The sequence below is a fragment of the Zalophus californianus genome, chromosome 15, assembly GCF_009762305.2.
Source record: "Zalophus californianus isolate mZalCal1 chromosome 15, mZalCal1.pri.v2, whole genome shotgun sequence".
NCBI classification, from domain to species: Eukaryota; Metazoa; Chordata; class Mammalia; order Carnivora; family Otariidae; genus Zalophus; species Zalophus californianus.
Window position 1 is genome coordinate 30,569,194 of NC_045609.1, and position 14,711 is coordinate 30,583,904.

The window sequence follows — 14,711 nt, forward strand, 5'->3', positions numbered from 1 at the left end:
CTTCGGTACATTAACTTAGCTCTAATCTGTATACATAAGCCAAATAAGCTTAAGCTATTAAATTTTTTTTTTTTGGTCAAAGGAATGTATACACAGCTTAAAAACCAGAGACAAGACTTTTCGACTCTATCTATTTCTTCTAGTATTTACCTTATTGATGCTACATAATATGCATCTCCTACTATTTCCTGAGTTAAGACATTAGCTACTGATTTCCTGTTATTATTAGGTGAGGATTTTTAGCTTTCTTAAATCTTTACTTAAATTACTCATTCTCTCCATTAACCTTTTTTTTTTTTTAAAGATTTAATTACTTGGGAGAGAGCGCACATGAGTGGGGGAGGGGCAGAGAGAGAGGGAGAAGCAGACTCCCGGCTGAGTAGAGAGCCCGATGTGGGGCTCGATCCCAGGACCCTGAGATCATGACCTGAACCCAAGGCAGATGCTTAACTGATTAAGCTACCCAGGTGCCCCTGCATTTCCCTTTTGATATAGCTGTTACTCCTTTTTTTGTTTTTTACTTTTTTGGGTTGTTAAATCAGTATTTAGAAATTATGCTCATGACTTTTGTACTACTTCATAGGTCATTTCTCTAACTTCATTTTCTAACCTATCAAAATCTTAGTTTATCATAGTGTTTGTTTCTTAGAGCTCTTTATTATTATTTGGCAGTTCCTTTTTTCCTTTTAAAAGTAAGAGTAACAAACAATATAATGTCTATGTCTTGAGAAAAAAAAGATTTTAGATACACATTTGAAAAGAAAGATTTAGATACACATCTGAGTCACGGCATTCAGAAGAATGAAGGGGAGTATGATGTTGAGGGGAAAAAAAAGGTAAGGGTTTTGTTGCTTCACACGAGAATGTTGGCATTCTAATAGCTGACAGTCCCCAGCTCTAGGAAAGTGGATGCGTTTGGTGCTGGGCTTCTTACGGAGACTTTTGTCCATTAGACGAGAAAAATCTCTACCTTGAGAGACGATGGAAGAAATACTTGCCATGACTTCGGTCTTCTAAATTCTGCACCGTGATTTAATCTCATCACCACCTGGTCCATATACCGTGACTTTACTCAGGGATCTGTACAAATTCATATAAATGATTTCCAGCAGCATTACCAATTCTGCCTGCTGTTATTCAATTTTTAGTAATATTAGAATTCATGTATTTTCACTTTTTTTTAACTAAATCTTGCCCTGATCTTAAAGCTTATCTTGCTCCTTTTCCTAGGCCAATGCTCTTCTTCTCTTACTAATGTAATACGTCATATCTTGTATTGTTATAGCAAAGTTTACAATGTATATGCATACATTACTTCATTTACTGACAGTCCTGGTACAGTATTTCTTAGAGGCGGTCATCTTCTTAGCTGAATTTAAACTGCCTGAAGCTAATTAAGAATGTAAAATGTGGGGTGCCTGGGTGGCTCAGTCGTTAAGCATCTGCCTTCGGCTCAGGTCATGATCCCAGGGTCCTGAGATCGAGCCCTGCATTGGGCTCCCTGCTCCACCGGAAGCCTGCTTCTCCCTCTCCCACTCCCCCTGCTTGTGTTCCCTCTCGCTGTGTCTCTCTCTGTCAAATAAATAAAATCTTAAAAAAAAAAAGAATGTTGTAAAATGTTATCAGAGAATATAAACGTTTAATACTATCAAAATAAAAAATATTGGAAAATGTGTCAGAAAGTACACCTTTAAATCATTCCCAGAAAGTCTTATTAGGAAGTTCCTTATAGATTCATATACGCTTTTTATCAATTATGACTTTTCCTAATTAGCCCAATGTTAAATTTCTCTTTTTGAACTTAAAACTCTTGCTAGGAAGAAAGTACTGAATTTTTTTGAGTGTCATAAAGCTCTTTCACCCCCTCCCTTCAGTTCCATTCTTTTTAGTTACCTTATTCTTGTTTCATGGATGCAATATCTTATTTCCCTAAAGATACTTCAGGTTTTTAAAAAACTTTTCTTCTGTTTTCTATATACATATATTTTTTTCTTGTTTGGTTTGACTTTTTTTTTTAAAGGTTTTATTTGAGGCGGGGGGAGGGAAGGGGAGAGGGATAGAGAATCTGAAGCAGACTCCACACTGAGCACAGAGCCCGATGTGGGGTTCGGTCCCACGACTGCAAGATCATGACCTGAGCTGAAACCAAAAGTCAGATGTGTAACTGACAGACACCCAGGTGCCCCTGGTTTGATTTCTGCCTTTATTTTGGTAACTTTTCTTTTTTTTTTTTTTTAAAGATTTGTTATTTATTGGAGAGAGAGAGAATGAGAGACAGAGAGCATGAGAGGGAGGAGGGTCAGAGGGAAAAGCAGACTCCCCGCCGAGCAGGGAACCCGATGCGGGACTCGATCCCAGGAGTCCAGGATCATGACCTGAGCCGAAGGCAGTCGCTCAACCAACTGAGCCACCCAGGCGCCCACTTTTGGTAACTTCTCTTGAATGTCTAGTAATCTTTGGCTATGTTCATATTTAAAAGAGGAATTAAGCTAAGCTCTGTTGACACGGATAGAGCTTGTTAACTTCAGGGTTTTGATGTAGGTTGATTGGATCATAAGCTGGCTTTTTTTTAAACTAAGAAATAATAGACGTATAACATTGTATAAGTTTAAGCTGTACAAGGTGTTGGTTTGATACATTTATATATTGCACTATGATTACTAGAGTAGCATTAGCTAACATACCATGTTATGTCATATTTATCATTCCTTTTTTGTATTGAGAACAGTTGAGATTTAATCTCTTAGTAACTTCGAAGTTTATAATATACTGTTGACTATAATCACTTTGTTCTACCTGAGATCTCTAGAACTTATTTATCTACTTGTTATAACTTTGCACCCTTAAACAACATATCCCCAAATTCCTTATTCCCTAGTCCCTGGTAACTGCCATTCTACTTTCTGTTTTTACAAATTCAGTTTCTTTTTAGATTCCACCTATAAGTGATACCATACAATATTTGTTCTTTTCTGTCTGACTTATCTCACTTAGCATAATGCATTCAGGGCCCATCCATGTTGTCACAAATGGCAGGATTTCCCTGTTTCTCATGGCTGAATGATATTCCATCTTCTTTTTAAAGATTTATTTATTTATTTTAGAGAGAGTGAGTGTGAGATGGGGGGAGGGGCAAAGGGAGAGGGAGAGAGAGAATCTCAAGGAGATTCCCTGTAGAGTGTGGAGCCCGACACAAGGCTTGATCTCAGGACCCTGAGACCATAACCTGAGCTGAAATCAAGAGTTGGATGTCCAACTGACTGAGCCACCCAGGTGCCCCAAAGTTAATTGAAAAAAAAAAATTTTTTTTTTTTTAAGTAGGCTCCATTCCCAGGGTGGAGTCCAACGCGGGACCTGAACTCATGACCCTGAGATCAAGACCTGACCCGAGGGGCGCCTGGGTGGCTCAGTCATTAAGCATCTGCCTTCGGCTCAGGTCATGATCTCAGGGTCCTGAGATCGAGCCCCGCATCAGGCTCCCTGCTCAGCGGGAAGCCTGTTTCTCCCTCTCCCACTCCCCCTGCTTGTGTTCCCTCTCTCCACGTGTCTCTCTCTGTCAAATAAATAAATAAAATCTAAAAAAAAAAAAAAAAGACCTGACCTGAGATCAAGAGTCAGATGCTTAACTGACTGGCACCCCCATATTCCTTCTTTTATCCATTCATCCATTGACAGACACTCAAATTATTTCCATATTTTGGTTATTTGTGAATAGTGCTGCAGTGAAAATATGTGTGCAGATATCCCTTCATGATACTGATTTCAATTGCTTTGGATATATAGCCAGGAGTGGGATTTCTGCAACATGTGGTTCAGTTTTTAATTTTTTGAGGAACTGCCATACTATTTTCCATAATAACTACCAATTTACACCCCCACCAACAGTATATCAGGGTTCCCTTTTCTTTACATTCTTTTTTTTTTTTAAAGATTTTATTTATTTATTTGACAGAGAGATAGTGAGAGCAGGAACACAAGCAGGGGCAGTGGGAGAGGGAGAAGCAGGCTTCCCGCCGAGCAGCGAGCCCGATGTGGGGTTAGATGCCTAACCAACTGAGCCACACAGGCGTCCCCTTTTCTCCACATTCTTGCCAACATTTGCTATCTCTTGTCTTTTTGATAAAAGCCATCCAAACAGGTGGGAGGTGATATCTCATTGTGGTTTTGAATTGCATTTCCCTGATGATGAGTGATGTTGAACACCTTTTCATATAGGCCATTTGTATGTCTTCTTTGGAAAAATGTCTGTTCAGGTCCTTAGTTCATTTTTAAATTGGATTGTTTTCTTTATTGCTATTATATGAGTTCTTTATGTATTTTAAATATTAGTCCCTTAGCAGACGTGGTTTGCAAATATTTTCTACTATTCTGTAGATTGTCTTTTATTGATTATTTCCTTTGCTGTGCAGAAGCTCTTTAGTTTAACGTAGTCCCACTTGTTTATTTTTGTTTCTGTTGCCAGTGCTTTCGGTGACTTATCTAAGAAGTCATTGCCTAGACCAATGTCAAGGGTTGTTTTTCCTATGTTTTCTTCTAGGAGTTTTATGATTTCAGGTCTTACATTTAATCTTTGATCATTTTTGAGTTACTTTTGTGAGGGGTGTAAGGTTAAGGGTCCAGTTTTATTCTTTTGCTTGTGGACATCCAGTTTTCCCAGCACCATTTATTGAAGAGACCATCCTTTTCCCATTGTGTGTTCTTGGCACCCTTGTCAAAAATTAGTTAACTATATATGTGGGGGTTTATGTGTGGGCTCTCTACTGTTCCACTGATCTATTGGCCTGTTTTTAATGCCCATACCACAGTTTGGATTAGTATACTTTTTTTTAAAGATTTTATTTATTTATTTGAGAGAGAGAACGATCATGAGCAGGGGGGGAAGGGTAGAGGGAGAAGCAGACTCCCCATGGAGCAGGGCGCCCAGTGCAGGACTTGATCCCAGGACCCTGGGATCATGACCTGAGTCGAAGGCAGACGCTTAACCGACTGAGCCACCCAGGCGTCCGAGTATAGCTTTGTAACATAGCTTGAAATCAGATATGATACCTGTTCTTTCTCAGGATTACTTTGGCTATTGGGTTATTAGCTGGCTTTTTTAGTGTATTCCCCAAATATCAGGATCTATGGGGTTTTAAAAAAAATAAACTTAAAACATTTAGAATAGTTTTAGATGTGCAGGAAGTTGCAGAGATAGTACAGAGCTCTCATATGGCCTATACCCAGTTCCGCCTATTGTTAACATCTGACATCAGTGTGCTACATTTGTTATAATTAACTAAAGTCCACAGATTGTTTAGAGTTCCTTAGTTCTTAACCTAATGTCCTTTTTCTGTACCAGGATCCCATCCAGGATACATTTTCAGATTTAACTATCATGTGTCCTTGGGCTCCTCTTGGCCATGACAGTTTCTCAGACTTTTCTTGCTTTTGATGACCTCAACAGCTTTGAACTGGACTAGTCACATATTCTATAGAATGTCTCTCATTTGGGATTTGTCTGATATTTTTCTTATGATTAGACTGGAGTTTTGCTGTTTGAGGGTAAAGTGAAGGTAAAGTGCTATTCTGATCATATCATATCAAAGGTACATACTATCAACATGACATCCCTGATGATGTTGACCTTGATTATCTGACAGGTAGAGTTTTAGCAGATTTCTCTTGCAAAGTTAGTCCCTTCTCTCCCCCTTTCATATTGTATTCTTTGGAAGGAAGTCACTGTGTTGTAGCCCACAGTTCAGGAGGGGGGTGTTATGCTCCACTTCCTTGAGGGGGAATTATCTACATAAATTATTTGGAATTCTTCTGCATGGGAGATTTGTCCTTTCTCCCCCATTTATTTATTTATTCAATTCTCTGTATCAGTATGGATTCATGGATATTTATTTTACACTTTGAGTTATAATCCAATAATACTTTTATTGCTCAAATTGTCCTAGCTTTGGTTATTTTGAGGTCTTTTAGTTGGTCCTTTGTATCCCTTTGACATGTCCCTAACTTTTTTTTTTTTTTTTAAGCATTTACTTATTTTCTGGCACAAGAGGCTCCAGGCTCATTTTGTGTATACCTTGCCCCAGCTCTAGAACCAGACATTTTCCCAAGGATCCCAGGTTCCTGTGTGTGTGTGTAGAATGATATTAGAAACTAAGATCTGGGTACCAGATGTGCTTGTTGCCACTGAGTATCATTGCTTCTAGGGTCTCTCAGCTGACAGAGCAAGGAAACAGATGAGTACACTAACCCAGGTACATATGTTTATACATCCACATATGTATATATCCGTATGTATCTATAGTAAGCTAATCACGAGTTTATACTGTTGTCTTAAATTGTACTCCAGTAACATGAATCACGGTAGCCTTCTCCCTTGCTTGTCAGTAACCTCCCACTACAACAGTGAGAAAACCACCTCCTGCCAACCTGCCTCCATTTAATGATCCGATTCCAGTATCCATGTATAGTGACTTCAGAATAGTTCAGCCGTGCTCCCAGGGGAAACAGCTTTAGCAACCAGAGCACAGCACCCTTCCTTCTCTAGCTACTGTACCAGGGCCTGTGGGAGGTACAGAGAATAAACAAGAAACTTGCTAGGTGGACATTCTTTCTGTCATGACTTTAACTTAGTGAAACAGCAGGAGCAGGAACCCAAAGTTCTGAATGACTCTGTTAAACTGTAGCTGGCAAATGACCCGAGCAGGGCCTCAAAACCATCCTTCTACGGGAGGGATGACACTGGGGATGCTGGAGAAGTTCTGTATGCTCTGGGGCTGAGCGAACCTGAGCAATAGGTTCAGGGGCAGGTGTCGTATGCTCTGGGGCTGAGCGAACCTGAGCAATAGGTTCAGGGGCAGGTGTCAGGGGCCCTGGAGTAAAAAAAAGGAGCAAGTTTAGTTCCTGTGTGTGTAGTACATCTCCCTCTTCCCCAGGCTCCAGTTACTTGGATATAGTTCCTTTTGCTGTTGGTCAGGTCAGCATCTTTTCTCCCCATTCCCTTCAGTAAGGCTATCTCACACATTTCTAATACAGTTAGAGTCTTTTGTCAGTCTGCATTGCATCCAGGATCTCCTAAGTATTTTCTTAAATTCACATACATTAAATTCATTCTTTGTGCTATAAAGTTCTGTGGGTTTTGGCAGACATATTGGTGTTATGTATTTACTGTTACAGCATCATGCAGAACAGTTTCCTTGCCCTGAAACCTCCCCTGCGCTTCACTTATTTAATCCTCCTCTTCAGTCCCCTGACAACCACTGATCACTTACTGTCTCTATAGTTTTGCCTTTTCCACATCTAAGGCCATTTAGTGTTGCCAGAGGAAAAACCGAATCCCCCGACTCCTCCCAGTGAGGGAGAGAGGGATGTTTACAGATAGATGTCTGCTGGCAGAAACTGGGCAGAAAAAAAAGTGGTTTGGGGTCTCCTTGCTCAGTTTGAGGGTTTCACTTGGTGGCCATATTTTCAGCCTTGTGCCTCACTCCCACTGCTCATGGTGCCTGGTGGTCCCAAGTCCAGAGGCTTTGGGGTTCAATCTCTCCAGAGAATAAAAGCCCCAGCTCTCTGGTAAGGCTGGTGGTTGCTGGGTCACCCAGTACTCTAGGTGGAGTAGCACATCTGGTGTCTGCTTTTTTTTATATACACTTGTGGCCAATCTCCCATTTTTGGTTCTGTGTCTTGCCTCTTGCTCTTCCAAGGAACCAGGGCCTCCCATTCCTGAGGATTTCTAAAATTAAAAATGTCATTGCTCATTTCTCAGCAAACTCACTCTCTGCAGTGTTTCAGTGTTTCCTCTGCTAAGTTAGTCTCTGTCAGCTTTCTGTCTTCCAAAATTATGTTAAGATCTCTTACTACTCACTGTTTCATTTCTCTTTGCCTTGGGGTTTACCCCATGTTTAACCAGAGTCCTGTTTGCTTTCAGAAGTTTGCTATTTTGTGCAATTGAGATTGTAACTACTGTGAAAAATGTTAAAGCCACATGGATTGATTTCCTTGTATGACTTGTTTCTCCTTGATATGTATTTTGCAAATACAGCTCTTAATGTAGCTGTGATAAAAATAATTGTGTGCAATTAATTTCTTCATGAGCATTCCCAGTCCTCTCTTGGTCAGGAATAAACGTATAAAAAATGATCAGTAGCATTCTTTTGAAACTTGCTGAAGTTAACATTTCTACTTCATTTGTGGTTGCTCCCATAGAGACACCATAGTAACTGTAACTGTTGGCAGGGTTTGGAAGTTTCTACATTGACTTTCTTGTATGGAAGTTTGCTCTCTTATACACTCTCTTACTTTTTCGCAGCAAGCGGAATGCCAGCAGGTTAGACTGATTTATATTTTGGACAACTTAGTTTTGGATTTATCATGAAAAAGAATATGGAACAGAATTCAAGATTATTTTCTTTAGTAGCAGTAGTAGAATATTTATAAAATTCCTAATCATTCCAGTAATTCCAGTAAATGGAACTGGTACCTTCTAATGGTTTGCAGGTGTTTTACTGAATGTACTGAAAGGGCTGCATACATTTTCTTATTCAAAGGGACCAAATGGGATGAGATGAAAGAGCAATTTTAAGAAGGGATTCCCCCCAGGTGAAGGCTTAGATTAAAGAAATCCTTTTAATGCGCCCACTGTGGGCCACATAGATTCTCTTATGTGATCTCGTTTACTTTTATTCTCAAAATGACCGCTGGGGTAGCTATGAACCCTTTACATATAGGAGCCTGGAGCATTTGTCTTCAGTGAGGGCAGAGCCAAAGTGGGATCCCAGGGCATGTGCACTCTCCACTGTGTTGCCTGCGGCTTTGGGCTGCTTTTCCCAGCTTAGGTCCCACGTTCCCCTCTACTTTCCTTCCAGGTTAGTGAGAGCCAGTATAACACATGGACTCTGAAGCCATACTACCTGCATTCAAATATTTATTCCACCATGTACCAGTTGGGCCTCATGCCTCAGTTTCTCCATCTGTAAATTGGAGAGAATAAAATGATAGTTGCTCTGGGAATTAATATTGAAGACACTTAGTATATATTACACAGGTGTTTACTAAATAAGTGGGTAAATTCTATTAAATTTCTAGTCCTCCTACCATGCTCAGTACTTTAAAGAAAGCAGATAATATCTTTAGGCCTTGCCATAAGGGAGAGTTCTAGGGAAACAGGTGTGTATAGTGGTGAGAGAGTTTCCCTTCTTACATGGAAGATTTGAGTCAGACTGGTACTACCCTTTAACCAAAATCTCACTCAGCGGTGCCAACCCTCAAATGAGTATTCTTTAAAATCTAAATGCTTATAAGACTCGCACCCAGATATCCTTGAATGGCTACCTAGAAATTTAATAAGAGTGAAAAATTCCAAGGGTTGGACTGGAATAATCAGATGAGGAATGGTAAAACAAGCAAATTATTTTGTCTTTATAAATCTGAGCTAGATGACTCCAAATGTATGTGATCCTTGTAATTGTGAAGCTTCTCAGTTTTGTTGGCTCACTCAGACCTGGAACGGAGATGCTGATGTGCTGACATTAGAAACGGAATGATGTAACAGATGAACATCCTCTGATATCCTCTGCCTGATTAAGATTCCCAAGGCTGCCTCTCTGGTGCACACAAGCAGCCATGACATTGTAGAGACCTTTGGTTATGGCTCTGGGTCTTTTCGTCCCCTGGCCATTGTACCCTCTTATCCCGAGTGTGAATAAATCAACGACAGTTGGTGCCACACTGCACTGCAGAGGTTACTTTTTAAAAGGAGGAATTAAGACAGGTCTTGTTACCACCTATGGGCAGGTGACCTGCCCCCAGATGTTATCTGCAGCCTGTACGGATGCAGGCAGAGCTCATCTGTTTCAGAATACCAACAATTCCACATGGCTTGGGGAACTGAATAGTTTTATTTTTATTTATTTATTTTTTAAAAAAGATTTGTTTATTTGACAGAGAGAGACACAGTGAGAGAGGGAACACAAGCAGGGGGAGTGGGAGAGGGAGAAGCAGGCTTCCTGCCGAGCAGGGAGGCCGATGAGGGGCTCGATCCCAGGACCCTGGGATCATGACCTGAGCCGAAGGCAGATGCTCAATGACTGAGCCACCCAGGCGCCCAGTTTTAGCAACTGAAGGTTAACCTTTGTTTGCTTGTATAATAGACAAAGTAAAGGAGCTGAAAGAGTTCATAGTCTGAGGGGTAAACAGATTGGAAAGGATAGGGTTTCTCAACCTGGGAGACAGTTTTATAGCAGTCTGAGGGAAGTATCTGGAGTAATTTTAATCGAACACGGTGCTTATGCTAGACTTGCTGTGGCTCATACATATGGTGGGTGGGGAGAGGGTGCTGACTGGAGAATCAGTGGCTTCTGAAGAGGCTGCAGTTGAAGGTTCTTTGATGAGGCAAGTGCTTGGTAATCACTGGATTCACGAGATTGTGTAGTAGAAAAGAAAACAAAGCTGAGGCTGCTAAGCCGACAGGGAACACACGTTTCTTCCCTTGTATTGAGGAGCAGGTGCTATGAAGGAGCGAGAAACATTGGGGTGCCCAGCAGACCTGCATTCACATCTGGTCAGTTGCTAATTTTAGGAGCAGTTGATTAATATTTGGGAAGTTATGGTCAGGGATGCTTTCATTTGTTATTTCCCCTCACTGGGAGGACCCCCTTGGAATGATATCTCTGTTATTTAACTATCCAAGTAATTGGAATTCTTGACAGTCCCCAGCAGAAAGCTGCTGCTATTAGTAATTGTCAGTTGATTATCTATTGCACAGAGGAAGAAGAGAGGCAATATTATATATCGGTTAAGAGCTGGGCCCTGGAATGAAACTCCTGGGTTTGATTCCTCACTGTACCATTTATAGGCTTTGTGATTTTCAGTATGTCACTGTCCCTTTTTGGGCCTCAGTTTCACCATCTATGAAATGGGAACAGTGCGTGTTCTATCCTTGGTAGCTGCTCTTGTTAATACTGTAGTTGTTGTTGATTTTGTTAGCTGACCAATGACTGTGGGAAGAGTGCAAGGTCTACTGTACCCACACATCGGCCCCTTTCTGTGCCCTTCCCACATCAAGTATGATGCATGAGATGAGTGAGTAAACCAGATGTCTTCCTGGCCTGAGACATTTCCTGTCTGTGACTTCAGTCTTTCCAGCAGCAGCTTTCCAGTGAACACCCATGACTTCAGTTCATCCTCTCTCATGGATATTTTTTCCTGGGTCCCCACCTGTGCAGTCAAGGTTTTCTGGCTTATCATTGTGGAATAGATAAATTTTTATCAGTTATTTTCCGTTACCATGGGCTGTTAGGCAAGAGATCTGCTCTGCCACAAAGGGAGGGATTTGCCCCAACATTCCTAAAGTCTCCCTGACCGGGGCAGTGTTTGGTCTTAATTAAGACAGTGCTGCAGAGGGGCAGGGAGTCCGGAGTTCCATCCCTGTGTTGAGAAGAAAAGGACTGGAGAGAAAAGGCCGAGACCAGACATTTGCAGAGCAGCTCAGCTGGTTGAAAGTTGGCTTTGTTTAATGCCCAGCTTCTCAGAAGATTTTCCTCGGCTGAGTGGGCTTGGTGGAGCCCTAGCTTGAGAGTGTTGCTTGGCAACGAGATCTTGTGGCACCCAATTCTCAAAGAGTCAAGCGACCCATCCCCTGCCTCCCCTCCACCAACTTTCAGCTACCATCCCAAGCCTCCTATTAGACAATCAAGTGTACGCCGGAGGGAGGGACCAGAGAGAGGGGGCGAAGTTTAATCATTGAACTCTAAGCAGCCTGGAAGTATTTAATCTGTAGCACCTAGTTCCTGGAGTCTTCCAGCCTAAACTGGAAGTGGGCAGCTCTCTGGAGACGCAGGAGTAAACACTGCACAGAAATCTCTGCCCCTCTCAAGAGAAACCAAGCTTGGAAAAAATGTTTGCGGTACACTTGATGGCATTTTACTGCAGCAAGCTAAAGGAGGATCAGATCAAGAAGGTAAGGACTCACAAAGCGGAGAGATACCCGATTCATTCTTCACTGACAGAAGTAATTGATACTGTGCCTGCATCCAAAAGGATTTAAGAAAGCTTATTAGAAGAGATACGGGGAGCAAAGGACCAGCAAAGAGCTCACGGGAGTGGGGGAGGAAGTGAATCCTCCACAGGCTGGACATTACACATTGTCCCGAGCCTTGCGTTTCACTTGGCACTTCCTGGTAGATATGGGATGGGAGGGGATGAGAGTCTTCAGAAAGGTTGAAGATGATTGTGTTTGATATAAGGGGTATTTGGGAGGAGAGGCTACAAAGGAGGGGAGAGAAATTTTGAGAACTTTTAAAGTAATTCACGTGATTCTTCATGTGCTTTAAGGAATATAAGCATGGGAGCCAAGAGGGGTGTGGGTTTTAATGTACAATAATTGAACTATTTATTATTGACATGTGCTGTTTGCCAAAGATGTGCTGTTACTGGTGTGCATTGGTTTGTCACTTTGCTCAAGAAACCTCTGCACAAAATATGTTCCAAGGCAGGCTGCTTAACAGTTGCCAAGCCTCAACTAGAGCTCACTGGCATTGTCTCCGGGAGGCCTGGCATGAGCCCAGCCTGCCCTGCTAGCCACTCCCTGGGTGCTGGTGTCTCTCAACTTCTAGATAATAGAAGCCCTCTCAGCAGGCAGACCTAGCCAAGGTCACCCAAGTATTTCAAGTGGAGTGAAGATTAAACCCAAGTCTCTGACTCCCCTAGCATTCTTTCCATTGTGCCACGATGCCTCCTGGCTTTTCGAACAGGGAGAGAGAGAGAGCGTGGCCCCGTAACAGCCCTCATGTGCTTGCTGGGAGAAACCTTCATGGAATTCTGTTCATTAGAGATTTGGGTTAGAAGTTATAGCAAATCTTAAAATATTATAAAACAATCTGATTTAAGCTGTCTTAATTTTCATTTATTGATTAGATTCACAGAGTCCTCTCCTGGCTTCTTAAGGAGGTAGAAAAGTCCTACACAGCACTGCTGAAGGATTCACTTTCTGTTATTACCTGCTTAGTAAGGAGGTGTCTCTCTAAACCCCAAAGGGGAGCCTTTGGAAACTACGTTTGGTTCTGCAAATCCGTTTCATTTTCTTAGGCCTTTTGTTACATCCTAGAATCAGGAAGGGTGCAGGCTCAGGAGGGAGGTTATGCAGCCTCCGCTGATTCGTTCCAGGTCCTCTGGGAGGAGGGTCAGCCTTTGTCAAGGCCTGAAGTTGACCCTTCCCTGACCCCTTCAAGAAAGCTGAAGAGTGAGCGGGAGTCCGGATAGTCAGGAGCACCATGTAGCCACTTTAAGCAACATGTGACTGAGATAGGATGGGTGTCTGGTTTATGGGTTGCTAGATGACTCACAGGTTCTGAGAACACGGGTTCATGCACTCTTTCATGTGGGGAAAACACACCTGGTCAAAAGGCACAACAAGCCTTTCTCTCTCCTGGGTCAGGTAGCCCATCCCCTCCTCAGTTTCCATGCTTCCTACTTCCAGAGTCGTCAGGATCCTGGGCCATATTTGCCGCGAGGGTTACTATTCAGACCCTGGAAAATTTTTTTTTTACATTTCCCTATACCAACATTCAAACTAAGACAAAACAAAATAAAATGGGAAGGAAGCAGGGGGAGGGAGGAAGGAAGAAAGGAGAAACCACTCTGGTAGCTTCTTTTCCAATTCAGTCTATTGACATTATTTGACCTATTGACAACATTGGGCTGAGTCTGGTCACTGACCTACAGATTGTTCACTCATAAGAGAAGGACTGGCTAGGTTTTCAAAATGTACTTTTTACAGTTGAGTAAGTCAACATTACGAAAAGGGGAAGTGTTACCTTTAATCCCACCCCTCTCACAAACACTGTCGGATTTGCCCTGTGGAAGCCCTTATAGTATGTTTCTACAGTTGTATCATACCTACAATTCTAAATTTTGTCTCCTTCACTTATTATTATATTGTAACCACTTATGTACATTTCTCCCATTTCTTCATAATTATCATTCTAACATCTTCCAATATGCAATCCAGTTGGATATACTATAATTCAACCTTTTCTCTCTTCAGCTACTTTTTTCCCCCCAATTTTTATTTAAATTCTAGTTAGTTAACATACAGCGCAATATTGGTTTCAGGAGTAGAATTCAGGGATTCATCACTTACATACAGCATCCAGTGCTCATCATAACTTGGCTACTTTCAAAAACATTTTTAACAATTAAGATATTGCTTTGAAAAACAGAGGAATGTGTTTAATGTTCTCCATCTTTGGGATTATTATAAGGTTAGATTCCCAGAACTGAAATCACTGGGTCAAAGAGGTGAAACTTTTTATGGTTCTCTATTCATATGGGACCTTTGGACTAAGCGATCTCCAAAGTCACTTCTGGCCCCCATATTCTGTCATTCAGCAGGTCTGAGCTTACAGTTTTGAATTTGTTCTTCCTATGTTAAATGTGCTGCTCGTTGGCTCTTTTGTTTAGAAGATGTCCTGCTTTATGGTTTCAGAGTCTTTCCAAAAGTGTGCTTGGTTTTCTGCAACTCAAACACCCTCCCTTAGTGCCTGCAAAGAATGTGTCTGGCTATGCACAGGCCCCAGATCACCGGGTTGGATTTAAAATAGAGCTTTTTTTTTTGCCCCAACATGTGTTTCATTCTTCCCTTCTAGCTACTGTACCAGGGCCTGTGGGAGGTACAGCGAATAAACAAGAAACTTGCTAGGTGGACATTCTTTCTGTCATGACTTTAA

The 14,711-nt window shown here is 41.7% G+C and overlaps 1 protein-coding gene across 1 annotated transcript in view; it reads left to right on the plus strand.

Moving 5' to 3' along the window:
- The first annotated feature begins 11,881 nt into the window (after nt 1-11,881).
- The window catches only part of HKDC1 (hexokinase domain containing 1), a 41,337-nt gene continuing 38,507 nt past the window's right edge, over nt 11,882-14,711 (plus strand). Inside the window, exon 1 of the mRNA XM_027597127.1 lies at nt 11,882-11,944. Within this exon, the coding sequence (XP_027452928.1) occupies nt 11,882-11,944 (63 nt within the window). The remainder of the gene's footprint in view (nt 11,945-14,711) is intronic.